Source organism: Gouania willdenowi, chromosome 10 (assembly GCF_900634775.1).
Source record: "Gouania willdenowi chromosome 10, fGouWil2.1, whole genome shotgun sequence".
Taxonomy (NCBI): Eukaryota; Metazoa; Chordata; class Actinopteri; order Blenniiformes; family Gobiesocidae; genus Gouania; species Gouania willdenowi.
The window spans coordinates 26,314,056-26,331,186 of NC_041053.1; the positions used below are offsets into that span (position 1 = coordinate 26,314,056).

The 17,131-nt window shown below is 38.0% G+C and overlaps 1 protein-coding gene across 1 annotated transcript; it reads right to left on the bottom strand.

Moving 5' to 3' along the window:
* Window positions 1-491: 491 nt before the first annotated feature.
* Window positions 492-12,988, bottom strand: LOC114470783 (uncharacterized). Its single transcript, XM_028459114.1, is given in 7 exon segments — window positions 492-1,960; window positions 3,147-3,253; window positions 3,256-3,581; window positions 9,725-10,608; window positions 11,271-11,451; window positions 11,584-11,850; window positions 12,591-12,988. Coding segments are annotated over 6 exon segments (2,514 nt in total). The 5' UTR covers window positions 11,757-11,850; window positions 12,591-12,988; the 3' UTR covers window positions 492-1,117.
* Window positions 12,989-17,131: the final 4,143 nt, after the last annotated feature.

The window sequence follows — 17,131 nt, forward strand, 5'->3', positions numbered from 1 at the left end:
GACTGCCTCATACATTGACCTAACTCCTAATCTGACACCAAGCAGCTATAATGTTCAGGAGAGAACACATTTTAACTACATTTTTAATATTACTGTTCATAAATGTGTAGAAGTGCATGGACTATGTATTGATCAGTGATAACCAGCAGGAGTGCTGCGTGAAACTGTCCAACTTCATTTGATTGATCCAAAGATGTCACTACAATGTAGAGTTATTCAAATTTTTCTTTAGATACGTGTCAGTGTCTTCGACATTTGTGCACAGCATTATTCACATCAGTAGGTGTCAGAATTTTGTCAACGCTTAAAATGTGCCTTTATTGTATAGGGTGCCAAACTTTTTCACAGCCGACATGTTTTGAGCTCACTTACCTCACATTTAACTGTTTTTCATTAATTTGTCTCAAATTAATGAAAAACAGCACATTTTATACATATCTTTGTTTAAAATGTGTAAACCTGAAAAATAAATCGAAATGTGAAAGTTAAATATAAATGTAATTCCAAATGTTAATTGTAAATCTAAAGGTTAAATGTAAATGTGAATTTATATCTAAATGTTTAATCGGTCACCTAGTGTAAAGAAATTATACAAAGTGGGCTGGTCAGTGTGTGGGTGGGGCCTTGTCAGCGATCTGCCCACTTTGCATAATTTCTAAACATTTAGCTTTACACTTGGCGATAACAATGATATAGAACTGTATAACTACATAGAACTATAGATGCTGTTTTACAGGAATTTCTGTCTCAAATTTTTTTAAAAAAATAGCTAAACATGAGGAAAGTGAGCCAAATATGTTGGCTATGAAAAAGTGACCGAGTTTTTACGTTGAAAGTGTCTATTTGTACGGTTGCCATACGGACAATCCCCGGTGCTATTGGTACTGTTACCAAAGTACATGTACATAGCGTTTTAGGGTTAGGGTATAACCCATTATCGCAACAATTTTAGGGTTCAGTTAAGGGTAAGGTTTAGTCTTCGTCACGGGACCTAAACTGGCCAAATAGGGGCACTGCGTACGGATAGAATGTTGGTATATTGATACGGCAACCGTACGGATAACCACTGGCTTTTAGATTTGGCACCCCATATTATTGGCTCAAAACAGAAACTTGGTCAGCTGGAAGCTCCTCCTTTATTCTCAGGCTCCTCCCCAACAGCTATGGATGACTGACGCCTGTTGAACATCACAGCCTCTCGTATCTCAGGCTTGCTGAGTCGCCTCCAGAACTCGTTGGTTGTGAAATAGTACATGAGAGGATCCAGGCTGCAGTTGAGGCTGGCCAGGCAGAGATTGACCGGGTGACAGCGTAGGATCATATTCCTGAGGGTGCAGTTCTGCAGCGCCTTGGCTTTCACCAGAAAGTCCAGAGGCATGGTGACATGATAAGGAACAAAGCAAATCAAGAAGACGCCAGCACAGCTGAGCACCATCCTCAGAGCCCTCCTCTTCTCCCCTCTGTCCAGTACAGCCTCAGATGTGACCTCCCTCAGACTCCCAGCAGTCATACATGTGCAGGCTAACACCACTAAGAGGGGGATGATGAATCCCATAAGTTCTGCAATGACAAGGAGTGCCCAGGCAGCGGCACTACTGGTCTTCCTCAGAGGCAGTTCGGCAAAGCAAACCTGGCCAGATGAGTTTGAGGCCTCCGGGGTGATGATGCTGGAGGTGCCTGGTTCAGATTCAGTGCTCCTCAGAAGAGGGAACGCCAGACAGCAGAAACACACCAAGAGCCAGCCAAAGCCACATATGAGCAAGTCCCCTTTCCGCCTGGACGAGTGATACTTTAGTGGGCGCATGATGAGCTCGCAGCGACGCACACTGATACACACCAGGAAGTAGATGGAGGCATACATGTTGACGTACTTGAGGTAGAACCAGATCATGCAAAGTGGATGACCAAAGGGCCACCTGTCGTTCAGGTAGTAGTAGATCCTCAGAGGGAGAGAGAGAACCTGGAGAAATATGGTAGTGTTAGGAAAGTGTCATAAAAATGTAAAACTAGGATTAGAAATTGTTATAAAGTCTCAAATATTTCCTCTGGGCACCCAATCATTAGTTTAAATAATAATTCTAGCAACATCGGTAGATACATTGGGCGACCGTGGCTCAGTGGTAGAGAGGGTCATCCAATAATCGAAGGGTTTGGGGTGCGAATCCCACTCTATCCGAGTCGTTGTAGTTGTGTCCTTGGGCAAGGCACTTTACCCACATTGCCTCATATTAATGGGTATGCTGGTGGTCAGAGGCACGGGGCAGCTGTGGCTACATTGTAGCTTATCACCATGGTTATGACTGATGTGAGTGACTGGTGTGAATGAATAATGGTTTCTGTACGCGCTTTGAGTCTCCTCAAAAAAAGCACCATTTAAATCCAAGCCATTATTATATCAGAACAGAATTGTACACAGTAAAATTATTTATGAAAACACAATCCCATATGTAACAAAGGGATGTCTGTGAAGGTTCTCTTGATGTTGATTCCTGTATCAGTTGAATCAGGTAGATTGTTGTTAAGTTGTTGGTTGTATTTAACTAATGCTCTTTAAACAAAGAGATTGTTGAGACACAATCGCTCATATATCTATAATCCGATCATCTCTTCACTCTCTAGACGACTCAACACTTATCGGTAACACTTTATGAAGTTTTATACATAAGGCTGACATTAGCCATCATTATCTGTCATTAGCATGAATAAGGTGTCATAAAGGCTGTCACTACGTGCCATTCGCTAAATGATGATGACACCTTTGGAACTATGTTGGCATTTTTTGGGTTAGGTAGAGGGATCTAGTGGGGTTAGGGTAGTAAGGTTAGCGGGTTAGGGTAGCGAACAAGGCTTATTACAGCCTCCATGACACCTTAGTCATGCTAATATAAGTTTTATAATGTTGAGTCATGTGGCACAGAATGTGAAGGCCTCTCAGGTCATCATGATCAAAATCTGCTTTATGTCCCCCACGATCTGGACTTTTGCTCATGCAACATGAACTAAACGAGCTGCAAGAAAACAACGTCATGTCTCCAACTCTAAAAGGTTCAGGTCTTCTTTATTTGCTTCTTCCCTCAATAAAGTAAATGATCAAATTTGATTGACATCAAAGAATGAATGAGTCATGTGGATAGAAACATGTTTACCTGCAGCAGGTCAGCCACTGCCAGGTTCATCATGAATATGACGGCCTTCTTTGTTTCCTTAATGTACATCCTGAACACCCAGATGGCCAAAACATTACCCAGCAGGCCGGTGCCAGGATCACACTGTACACCACAGCATACAGATAATGTTGGTACGCCTTTACGTCAGCAGGACTGCCACAGCTTTGGTTCATTTTAAAACAAAAAGGATAACGTGATGAAGAGGGCAGACAGGCGGTCGTCCACAGCAGTGAGAGGTTCCTTTTAGCAAAGCTCGGAAGTTTGCTGACCATTACTGCAAAAAGCAGCTCATGTTGCAAACGGATTGAAAGTGGTGTCTGAAGAATGGTAAACAAAGGAAGGCTGTCCTTAAGTTTGTGTCCAGTGCTGACCAACTGTTTGGTTGCAGGTGGCCGCCATCCAAAAAACTTGGTACTTGGTAAACGGATAGAAAAGAGAGTATTACAATATTTCAAACTTTTAAGTCAATGCAACAAAAAAAAAAATATATATTTTTTAATGTGTTTTTTTTGCAAAGGGAATTTTACAATTTTCTGTGTTTTTTCCACACCAAATGTTAAAGCTGCTACAAATTTTTTTTTTTTCTCCTTTTATCAGATAAAGTTTGTGTAGGCTACATAAATGAATAAATTGAAGATTATTTGCTGAAAAAAAAATGAAAAAGATTAAAATTGCTGCTTGAAAATTAGTTTTGAGTTTGACTGTTTATTGACACACAGAAAGTTTCTTGCATTACATTGTGGGATGTGGAGTTGGATGCATAGAAGGTTTTTTACTTCTTTCCTCATGATGTTTGTAGTTTGTTCCCTGTTGTTCCCGTGATTACAAAATAAATTGTATCAGTTTATGGGACTCCACATCCAACAATACAAAGTGTGAAAATGTCACAAACAGTACAATCTTGTACACAAAATAATGTTTAATACAAATAATCTTTGATTCATTGATTTATGAGGATACTATAAATGTATTTAATGTTCAGCAGCTTTAAGGTCCTGATCAAAACGACAGGTACAAATCCTTTCTCTACAGATGTTTTTCACAGGTTTGTTTGATGATTCATCAAAATCCATGTGGATGCCATTTTAGAATCAAGGAAAACATTGTGCGTCACATGAGGAAGAAGTACATCATCATTATTTATAAAATGTCCTACATATACCAGATGAAACAGTTTATTACCACGTGAAATGCCTCTGCATGAAACACGTGAAACAAATGCGGTTACATGCAAACCGTGCAGGGGATTTGTATTCAACGAGGTTACACCCACACAGATTACACCCACACACTGTTCACACCTTTTTACAGATAAGAATTAGGGCCACAGAAGAAAAAAAATTCGGAGGATGAGAAAAAAATCATCATGCACTTCGAAAGAAGTCGAAAATCCATGTCGACATTTTTTTTTCTATGGAGAAAGCAGCGCAGCGGGGAGCTGCACACTGCTGTACGTTTATGAAGTTATGCAAATGCATGCTGAATTGATATGTTTCCAATCGTAAGTGTTATTATTTTTTACTAAAGCCACTTTTAAAGTATAGTTTAACCAGTTCCTCAAACTGCCTGCCAGGCATTTTGTACAAGCAGTCAGCATAATTAAAAAGAAGTTGATATCGATTATCGACTTTTCCTGAAGTGCATTTTTTTTTTTATCTTCGATATTTTTTTTCTTCAGTGGCCCTAAAAAATCTCGACATTGATTTTCGACTTTTTTCAATTTTATTACATCCGAAAAAAAATCTCGACTTTGTTTTTTGACTCTTTCCTGTAGTGCATGAGGTTTTTAGTTTTTTTTTGTCTCCAAATTTTTTTTCTTCTGTTGGCTTAATACTTCTGTACTTTTTGATACGTCTATCAACAGATATAAAAGTAACAGAAGAATCTCAAGGTTAGTCTTACTTCAGTTTCAAACTGACATCACAATCGTAAAGACTTTCCTAAACTTTTCTTCCACAGATAACTCTGCAACTTATTCCATTTGTATACGTTGTCTGGTTTATCATGCATTTCCTCCTGTTGAATTTAGTCTGACAATCAATTTTTCTTAATCAATCTTTTTATTTAGACTCAGGATCATCAAAAAAAAAAAAAAACTAAACAAACGAACACACAACAATATTTTAAAAGACAGCCATACCAGTGTTTCCACATGGTATTTACAGCACTGAGGACAGGGTTAGTCAACATCATTATAATGGCATTACAAGAACTGTCAAGTCGACATAAATTTGAACATCGATCGTCTCAAAAGAGCATGAAAAGTGATGACTTGTACTTTACAAAAGAGTTCACTTGCACTATTCCATCTTGGTTTAGCAAGATACGCAGACAATCGTTATACGCAACCTGAAGTTTGCGGATGCTGGCCTTCTTAAATTTAATCCATAAGGGCGCAGTATAACTGTACAAACCTTTAATAATCATAACAAAAGATGATTTACAAGAAGACCAAACAAGTTAAAGTTGACCAAGTAAACGTGCTTTCCGTTTCTGTTCTAAAGTGGGATTTTTTTTGTTACACCAACAACTTAAATGTTTGATGAAGTTTCAAAGTCCACAGAATAATCTCTGATTGCTTCAAGATTTTATCTACCTGTGTGATATTGCTGTTCAGCGCCAGGATGTGGTAATATTCCACATTAAATCAACAGAGTTCTCAGTCATAAAGCAAAAGCGTGAAGGTCACATTGTGGATGTTTGCTGGACAAATGTTGGGATACAAACATATAAGACTTAACTCATATATAAGAGCGTGTAAATATAGTTTCATTTCTGTTTGGTAGTGTCAATTACCATTAGCATTATGCACTTAATCCAGGCCAGTAGCAGTGTTTTAGCCATGTGCATTCTTGTGTGACACGTGGATACACACGTGAGTGGGAATGCTATTTTGTTGGGACAAGGAAGGAGATTCATTTGGACGTAGACATGCTCAATGACTTTATTCAAAGCAGTTAATATATAGAAAATAATGCTACTTGACTAATGTTATTGCTGCCAAAAAAATGTTACATATTTCTATCTGTGGAATGGTGTAATTGATTGGCTGAAGAGTGATGGAGGTGCAAAAAGATTGTGAATGTAAATAGATCATGGGGAACAGGGTTTTGAGGTTTTGATGCCATATTTGGACATATCTAAGTTTGTTTAATATTGGCTTGGTTTAATTTCCTTTACTGCATGTATGACGACCTTTATTTACTTTGTTGAATAACACACACTAATACAGTTATCATAGAGTACACAGAATCTCATTGGAAAGCCCCTGCAAAGGGTGATTTCTCTGCTTTTACACGCATCAGTGATGGTGAAGCTCTTTGGTTTTATTTTAATATCGTTTTCTGTTTCTTCAGCACAAGTCATACCATGTGCTTTTAAGGAAAGTTGGCAGTTATGGTTAAAAAGTGAGAACCAATATGTCTTGACATCTAAAGTTTGAGTGAGGGATTTAAATGCATCTTAAGAGATTTACTGAGGGTTTTGTTGTATTTTTATTTATTTTTTACTGTATATACTGAGATTGGACAGTTTCGAAAACTTCAGGTCTCGCTTGTGTCATCAGCGCTCAAAATCTAACAATGCATACCCTATTCTGTCCTTGTGACATCCTCAATGCTGAAATGATTTTACATTCTATACAAAACATATTTAAACAGGGGGACCCAGACACAGGCGAACCCGAAATCTACACACCACACGCTCGACATAACAGACTTCCTCACACAGGAGAAAACACATGAGATCTCCATTGAGGGATGACTCCACACTGAAAACATCCAGCTGTTCAAACCCCTCACACTTATCTTTGTTTTAAACGATTTTCAACAATTCCCAGTTCATTGTCTCACCTTTGTTCTAGAAGCTGTCGTGGCATCAGAAATCAGATGAACAAAGCATCAGCGGAGGTAGTTCAATCCATCCTCCTCCTCCTCTTTCCCCACCTTCAACATTTACTATCTCTCGCTTCACTTCTTCTTTTCCTTTACCTCTCACTTTACTCCTAGCCGTCTCTAATTAATTTCTTTTTTTCTATCCCTTTCATGCTTCCTACTTCTTTTCCCACTCTAGTGATTCATGTATGAGTCTGTGGCCTCTGTCTGCTGTACTGGGGGATTTTGCAGACTCAAGACTTCCTGTGCACCTAGGGTGTGGTTTAAAGAATTATGACACCATGGCTTCTGCTAAGATACCAATACTTATGAATAAATACAAAATCTGAATACAACACTGAATTTGAAATATTGAATCAGTAAGTAAAGGACATTGTTCAGACTTGAAAACAATACATTTAGAGAGTGTCTCTTCCGTCTAAGGTGAACATGTGCTCACGTTTAGATGATGAAGAGGACACGAGAGGCAGTTTGGGGGCAACCACAGAGCTCAACGTGTACTAGTTTTCACAACTGTTCTCCATGCCTCACGGTGCTGAGAAAAGAAGTTTTTATCAAAAAGAAGTTGGCACCTGTAGAGACTTTTGGTGTTGGTTTTACCTGAAGAAGAAAATCCAAGATAAAAAGAAAGAAAGAAAGAAAGAAAGAAAGAAAGAAAAGAAAGAAAAGAAAGCAAAGAAAAGCAAAAGAAAAGAACGAATAAGAAAAAAGAAAGAAAGAAAGAAAAAAGAAAGAAAGAAAGAAGAAAAGAAAAGAAAGAAAGAAAAGAAATGAAAGAAAAAGAAAAAAAGAAAGAAAGAAAGAAAGAAAGAAAAGAAAGAAAGAAAGAAAGAAGAAAGAAAGAAAGAAAAAGAAAGAAAGATGTCAAACTACTTTCAGTTTGTTGGAAACTTTTGTGAATCTTTGAAGCATCTTGGAAAGGTTTCACTTAAAGACTTTCTCTTTGATGACAAATGTCTCCTTTTATGAGTCAAACATGAACTGAACACAGTGACACTTGAAACAACTGCGATTTGTGACAGTGTTATCTAGAAATTACATCAGTTGAATATAGTGCTAATGAAAAGTGATTCCAAGGCCAGCAGCACCAGATTCTATAGTCATTTGACACCTAATGCTTACCACTAATTTTTGGGGTCTATGCAAGCATCAGTTCTTTTTAAAGATAAATGTATATGTTGCCTGTATTTGTTGCCGATGAGTTGCAATAAAAGCAAAAGCCCTCAGAGAGCGCAAACCTGCGCCAAATGCCAAATATCGTTTTTGCCAGATATTTGCATAGTTATCTACATATATCAGTGATCCTGATGATGGTAACATGATCACTCACTCTTTAAAGGCTCGTAAGAAATGTATATCCCCATTAATAACAATACAGTAGGTCCAAATATGTGGGCACCCCATTTTTTCACAAAATTGCATTGAAATGCACAATTCAAATCTGATCTGGATGAAACTCGATAGGGTAATTAATGAACCAACCCAACATAACTGAGTCAAATTTCATAAAGATTGGACAATTGTTCTGGAATCAGTATATTGATCCGGATCCCCCCAATAATGGAATCTTCTATGGCATAAGGTCTATTTTTTTTCACAATTGGAGCCTAATTTATTTTCCACAAAGGCATCTGTATAAAATAAAAGGTTTGTCAAAATGTACATTTACATTTTTTAAAAAAAAATAAATAACACCAATGAATTCAATTCAAAATAAAAAAAGGAATTCTCAGGCATTAAGTATAGCCAAATGTATGAACTCTAAAACTGAGAAAATAAGCATTCAATGCTGTTTTGGCGCTGTGCATTACTTTTAACCCTCTGGAGTCCAGGGTGTAACTGGCTATTTTTGACTACTTTTGATTTTACCTTTATGTCTCATCATAAAAACAGATTAGATTAGAATAGTCAGGGAAATGACATTTCCAGCAGCATAACAGAAAGAAAAGAAAATCAGCAAACAGGGTTTAAATAATAAATAGATACAGAAATACAGAATATAGAGAATATTCAAGAAGAAACCAGAATGTACAGAAATAAATAATAAATAAAGCTTGCCTTGTTTGTCATTGTCTTTGCACAACTTCAGCTGTATGAATTTATAGTTAATTGATCATTTTGATATACTGTATAAAAACAATGGACTTACAATCACACAAATATACCAAATCCAGCCTTTGCAAGTAATCCTGCTGACAGACAAACAAACAAAAAAAATGACCTCTTTGGCGGAGGTAAAAACTGTTGTCATTCTATCTTCTGACCAGCCTAATCTACAAGAATCATACTGGCAGCTTTACACGAACATACCTAAGCATGCTAAATCCCTTTATGTTTCTTCATTTGATACAAGGGGTGCAAAGTCCACCTTCAAACTTATGTGAATACTAAATATTTTGTGTCCATGTGGGCAGCCATAGCTATGGAAAAACATTTGTAGGGGTTCAAAAGCCCAAAGTTGCTGTGACTACTGCTCCAATGACTGCATAAAAAGTTGCCCTAAAAATGTGCTCAAGAAAAACAAAAGACTCTTCACTTTTTTTAAACTTTAATGGCTAGAGAAACTGAGAACATGAGGATTTTCCTTTTGGGATCCTTTCAGTGAGCTTTACATGAAATGCGATGAAGACAGTGAGTTAAAGCTTGGTCTGTGATGGATTTCACACAGTCTTTGAGCAAGCACTTTCCATGCTCTGGAGTTTGCGTTTGAGGGGATGCTGGGTTGGTGAGCTAATCGGGGAGGACATTATTGACGATGTGAAGGAGTTTGTGCGTATTCTGAGGTGCATTCTGAACTCAGATGTCTGAAAGTAATAAAGAGCAGGATTGAGGCAGCAGCTCATACTGGCCAGGCACAAGGACACAGGGTGAAACCTTTGCACAACCAGTGCCGCCGCACAGTTCCACACTACTTCCTGTGATACCAATAGATAAAGCAGGAAGTTGAGATGGTACGGAGCAAAACAGAGCAAGAAGAGGGCTGAGCAGCTTAGCACTGCCCGTAGAGCATGCTCCTTCTCGCCCCTGTGCTCTTTGGCCTGCAAGCTGGAGGAGTTGGACTGGAGACGACAACGCACTGGTTCAACTGAGTCCTGCCCACCCTGTCTCTGATGATGGAGGGTCCAGGCAATGCGGATGGAGCAGTAACTGATGCAGGCGAGAGGAATTACAAAGCCAAACAACTCAGACAGAGCCATCATGGTGATGGCCAACGGGAGGGACAGGCGGCGCATGGGCAAGTCTTTGAAACAAGTCATTGAACTGGTAGGTGGTTTCAACCTCTTTTCAGTCAAAGGTTGCAGAAAGACTTTGGTGTAGCCTGAGGGTTGTTGGGTGAAAGTTGCATCCATACTATAGGACGTGTTAGGGACTACCTGTATAATGGTATCAGCGTTGCTGTTGCTGTTTCGCATCAGAATGAAGGGAGAGCAGGACAGGCCGACCAGCAGCCACACGGCTACACTGATGAACAGGTCGTTGCGACGTCTCCACTGGCGAGCAGAGAACGGGTTGAGCAGGAAGAAGTACCTCTGCATGCTGATGCACACCTGAAAATAGTGACATTTATTATTATTAGAGAAGAACATAATTCAATGACACATTTCCTCACTAGAATGTAAAAAAAGATGTAGTTAGAATGTATCATTTCATTTCAATTTTGCTGAAAATTTTATTATTTTTTATCATAATTTATACCATTATTCAATATTATATCACCAAGTCACTACATTTAGGGAAAATTGACAAATTCAATTTTCTTGGAAGTTTCTTGGAAGCAAACAAAATCATTTGAATAGTTGCATTTCCTGAAGAAAAAGCAAGTGAAGATGCAGGTGCTGGCCTGCATCATTGAACATTGCATTAGCATTAACATTAGCATTAGCATTAGCATTAGCATTAGCCTAGCATTAGCATTAACATTAACTAGCATTGACATTACCTAGCATTAACATTAGCTAGCATTAACATTAGCATTAGCATTAGCCTAGCATTAGCATTAACATTAACTAGCATTGACATTACCTAGCATTAACATTAGCTAGCATTAACATTAGCTAGCATTAGCATTAGCTAGCATTAGCATTAGCATTAGCTAGCATTAGCATTAGCATTAGCTAGCATTAGCATTAGAGAATCTGCATGGTTCACTTTATATACAGCTATATATTTTACAAGTCGTGGTTGATTTGATTTGATATGGCCCACTTACCAAAAACACTATAGCTGCGTACATGTTAAGGTATTTGAGGTAGAAGCAGAACAAGCAGATGCCCCTTCCAAAGGGCCACATGTGTGTGAAGTAATAATAGATTCTGAGTGGTAAAGACAGGACGTGGGCAAAGTCTGCAACAGCCAAGTTTATCATGAAGATCACCGTCTTGGTCTTCTTTCTGTGGCACAACAGAAAATATGCGTCAGCCAAGACGTGTGTGTGTGTGTGTGTGTGTGTGCGTGTGTGTGTGTGTGTGTGTGTGTGTGTGTGTGTGTGCGTTCACCAGGGTTGGTTTTGTGTGACTTTGTACCTGATGTGTCTACAGAGCACCCACAGAGCAATGGTGTTAAGCAGTAACCCAGGGATGAAGATCACCAGGTAGAAGTAGGTGTACATCTTCTCCATGTTCTGCTCCCAGTTCATGTCTTTGCCACATCCTGACGAGGAGTTGGAGAAAGAATCTCCAGATTTGTTCAGGGACATCTTTTTTGTTTTTTTTGTTTTTTTTTTTTTTTTTTTTTTATCACAGAGATCTTGTCCTTTGATCAGCTCTTATCCAATAACAGACTATTATTTGCTGGAAATAAAACAGTGAGAGAAGAAGAAATGTAACACAAGTGTATGACCAAAATTGATTAACTTGTATTTATTATTGGACACTTTGAGCAACAAGTTTGAAAATGTTAAACGGATTCTACATCCCAAATTAAGGATTAAACAGGTTAGAAAACTAAGACATTCAAAGATGTTTTCTGGTGGCTATCCAGGACTGGACTTATGGACCCATCTATGTCCAATTTACTGCTGCTTTTTTCATTGTTGTTGTTTTTATGCTATTGTTTTTGCTGGAAAGAACAAAATCTTCAGTGATAAATCCAAACCATTATTGGCATCCATCTATAAGACCAGAACTAAATAGGCTATCAGAATGTGATGGTATTAGAAAAAAAACAGATATGTTATTGTGGTTATCACTGAAACATTCCATTTCCTACACTGGACCTTGAAGAAACTGTGACAAACTTCTTTTTTTTTTTTTCTCATTTACCAAAATAACATCAGATTCCTGTGTTCTCGATACAGCCAGTTTGTATGTTTTCAGTCATTTCCAGGGAGGATCAGTTCATAACTGAATATTTTTGTGCTGTAATAACATTATTATCTAATCATTTAAAAGGCATATGAACTAAATAATGCTGCCCTTCAAAAGGCACCATATTTTGCACCGTAAAAACACATGTATGGAGTCCTGAGACTGAGCAAAATGCATGATAGAGTCACTAATGTTATTTCTATAAACAAACACAGGGTCATTACCTTGCTTCAGTGCATCTTGCTCCTTAAAGTTCTTCTAAGAAACATCTTCCTGCAGCTTTGAAATCCTTTTCGAACACTGCAGGTTTCCAAGAGAACAAAGAGATTTACAATTGAACTATTTTCTGGTACATGCTGAGAACAAGCTGCAGTAATAAATTATCAGTCTTGAGAATCACTTTTGGTGATTAAGTGAAGCGTGGGTTGTCCCGAGATGGTACAGTTTGCTAAGAAAGAGAAGAGGAAGTTGTTTGTTTGCCTCGCTGATGCAGTGGTAGCAGAACCACACGCTTTGCACACAAGGCTAGGTACATGTGTGGTTTATGTATAAACTAAATGTCAGCACAGATGTTGTTTTGCAAATGTTGTTTCCTTCATAAACGTTTCTGAAGCAGAGACGTTACTCAGCAGACCTTCTACAATATATTTTCACATTTTCCTAATATTGTTTATATTGCTCAAGTAAATGACAGTTTTCATTGTACAATATGAGCAGTGGTTGCAAAAATACTCACTTCCCTATAGTCAAATGCAAGACTTCCCTTTTGAAATGGAAACAGTATTTTTATGCTTGTGTTCATTATTTTCCTCACGTTTATGTATTTATTTGTGTTGGTTTAGTTGTGTAGAGGTAATTTACAAATGAAATAAAACTTGATTGAATTTTTTTTTCATCAATGTGCCTTATCTAAAATATCCTATTGTGGTTAAACATGACAACATTTGGGTGAGATATACCAGTAATAATATTTCTTTTTAAAAAAATAAAAATAAAAAAGGGGGTTGGGTATTGGGGGGGAACCAGGCACTTGAAAATTGAATAAAATCAAAATTTATTGTAATCATTAAAAAGCCAACATGTTTCGACCAAGCAAACTAGGTCTATTGGCCACTCCCACATCTTGTAATGGGGGCTAATCACGGACACAGACAGAACAATGAAGGCGAGAAACAAGTGAGGTCATTAAATTAATCAGCAACACAAGAAAGAAAGAAGAAACCTGAAAGACAATAAAAATGACACAAACTAACATATATTACATAAAAACATGATAGGTCAAATTCATCATTTAAACCAGGAAGTCATAAAGTGACCAACTGATGGATCCAGAAAGCTTCTGGATTCTATCCCCTTCTCTCATCAAAGGTTTCACATGTTCAATGCCCACAATGTGCAGTAAAGAATAATTCTAATTGTGGTATTTATTAAAGTGTCTGGAATTGCGTATTTATACTCAACGAGTCAATCTCTCATACGTCTTTTTGTACATCCAACGTACAAAAAACCTCTACATGCACAAAACAACTGATATATGAAAAAGGTAGAGTTACTTTTCTCCAGAAAAGCACAAGGCGTAGCGTTTTTGTGACTACCTATAGCACACGTGCTAAACAGATCAAACAAATTGTTCATACAAACTGGTACATTATCCAGAGTGATCCTCTTTTAAACAAAGTTTTCCCAGAACGTCCATGTTGTGTGTCTTTTAGACATGCCCCCACCATGAGGGACAGATTGATGCGCTCACACCTACCAGTGGAAAAGAATTAACCAGCGGGTACATTTAAATGTATGCACTGTCTCATTATCAGCATTATCACTGTCCTCATTGTGATAAAGCTGCACAAATGAAAGATTTTATGGATGTTCATACAAAAAAAACAAAATAATTTCATTATTGTAACACTACCTTTGTCATATATCAGTTGTCACGGGTCCAAAGCTATAGAATGCACTGCCATTTTATATCAGAGAGGCTTTATCTCTGCCTGTTTTCAAATCTCTTTTAAAAACGCATTATTTTTACTTTGGCAAATGGTTTTTAATTGCATTGATTTTATGCACTTTATTTTATATTTTGTATTGTTTTGTCTTATAGTGTATGCACTTTAGTACAGCACTTTGTCCCCCTCTTTTTGGGTTTTTAAAGTGAGTTATAAATAAAGTTGTATTGGATGATTCTTTACAGTGCATTGTGGTTATTAAACATGTTAAACCTTTGATTTAGCATGAGGGGATAGAATCTAGAAGCTTAATGAAAGGAAAGCTTTATGAATCCATCAGTTGGAGGCTTTATGATTTCCTGGCTAAAATGATGATTTCAAATCACGTTTTTTTGTAATATCTGTTGGTTTGTCCTTTTTTTAAAAAAATTGTTTTTCAGGTTTGTTTTCTCATGTGTTCATGTGTCGCTGATTACTTAAATGACCTCACCTGTTTCTCCCTTCCATTGTTCTGTCTGAGTCTGTGATTGGCTCTCATCACAAGATGTGGGAGTGGCCAATACAGGATACCAGTGAGTGAGCCTGGTGGGAGGAGTCTCACCTTGCTTGCTTCATATTTAATTGGCTGATGATTCTATATAGGTGTGACAACAACCACAAAGGGTTGATAGTTCTGATGAAGACTATGCTTGGTTGAAACATGTTGCGTTTTAATGATTAGACTATTATAATAAAGGTGTTTTAGAATCTCTTTCCTTATTTTGATTTTTTCAGTTTTGGAGTGCCTGCATGGTTTCCCCATTTTTTTTTTTGGACACATTTCTTCCCCCTCTTTTCACCCAAAACTGCTAAACTTTAAACACTTTGAACAGCCAGTCGTCCCTTTGACTTTGTTCTTCACAATAATATTTCTTGCTTTCTTTGTTTCCATAGTATTATGGTAATGAGGTATTTATTTATTCACCATTTCATATCAGTGGGTGGAGCTTTTTAGACGTGTTCACCTTGGTTTTAAAGTTAACTTTGCCTTTTCATTAAATTCCATGACATCTTTTGCATTTGTTAAGTATCACCAGCAGTGACAGGTTGTTCCCAAAGGGTGTGACATAATGGCAAAGTACAGCAGGGGTTTTCAACTTTGATGTCGGGACCCCATTTGGTGTCGCCAGATGCTTTTAAAGAACTAATAACATTTTTAAACAATTTCAGCCAATTTTTGCTTATTTTTACCCTTTTTCTGCAACCACACCAAATTTGCCACATTTTAACCTATTTTCATCACTTTTTCTTGCCATGTTTTTGCTCCTTTTAATGCATTTTTGCTACATTACTCCCATTTCTGCCACTTTCTCCATCAAATTCAATGCCTTTTCTATTAAATTTTTCCACTTTCAAGACATTGTTGGCATTTATATACCGTTTCCACCACTTATAACCTCTTTTCACCATATTTAATTTTCAATTTAACCACATTCACAATTTGTCATGCCCATTATTTGCCAGTTTAAACTAATTCTACCTTTTTTTAAATGTACTTTTCTCTCCATTTTTGGCTATGGAGGCGACCGTGTTAGTGGGTCGTCTTCTGATCGAGAGGTTGGAGGTTCAATCCCAGTACCTGAATATGTGTTGAAGTGTCCTTGGGCAAGACACTGAACCCTAAGTTGCTCCCAGTGGTGGACTAGCGCCTTGCATGGCAGTCCTGTCCCACTGGTGTGTGAATGTGAGAGTGATTGGGTGAATGAGCTGATATGTAAAGTGCTTTGAGACTGCTTCAGTGTGGGGATAAAGCGCTATATAAAATCAAGTCCATTTACCATTCTAATTTGCAACTTTTAACCAGTTTCTGTGGTTTTTAAAATCCCATTTAACCACCTTTTCCACCATTTTTTGTCACTTTCAACCCATTTATCTCTGATTAAAACAAGGATTTACATCTTTAAGTTAACTATATACTAGGGCGCAAATAATAATAAACTGCCTGGAATACAGTGGATATTATTCAGATAAATAAATGTGATTATCACAGATTCATGGAGCATTGGACCGTCATTTTGCTGACTTTATGGAAAAAATGCCTCCACATGACTGTTCTTCAATGTTCATGCCTGTGTTCAACCACCTTCAGGTACAGTGGGGTCCCCAGTCTCTGGCATCTTTGTTTTGGGGTTGGCGAGCTGAAAAGGTTGAGAACCACTGTGCTGGAGCTTTAAAACATTTTGCTGGTTAGACTTATGGTCACTAGATGGCAGCCCAGGCTGGGTTTGTACCAATGGCAGCTGCTGCACTATTCTCTCTTTAAACTGCCAAAGGCTGCATTTAAGAGATTCTTTGTTGAAGGTGGTGAAAACAACATCCTTGACATTCAGGGGGTAAAGGGGAGCCCTCTCATACTTTAGCACTCCCACTTTTCTCACTTCCGGCCTTTCTGTCCTCGATGGCCATCCTCCCCTCTGCTACCTTTGACCTCAAATCCCTGTTTGTCGTCTTTCTGTCTCTGTTGCTAAATGCATATCAGTCACAGTGACTAAGAATCCTGGTGGGTTGACAGCATTTCTCTCTCTCTTGCTCATTCACAAACGCCTCCACTTCTAGGTAAAGTGGGCCATATGCTCCCACATAAGGCAACAGAGGGGGCACACTACATTTTGAAAGAATGAATAAACAGTACTAGCATTGTATATAAAATCCACAGACATAAGGCAGCTCCTTTCTCCTGATAGGGCGCTGCATGCATATAGAAAGATACGGGTGGGCTTGCTGCAGGTCTTTAAAAATGAATTGCGTTTATTTTAAATTTCTGCTAGCCAACAGGGTAC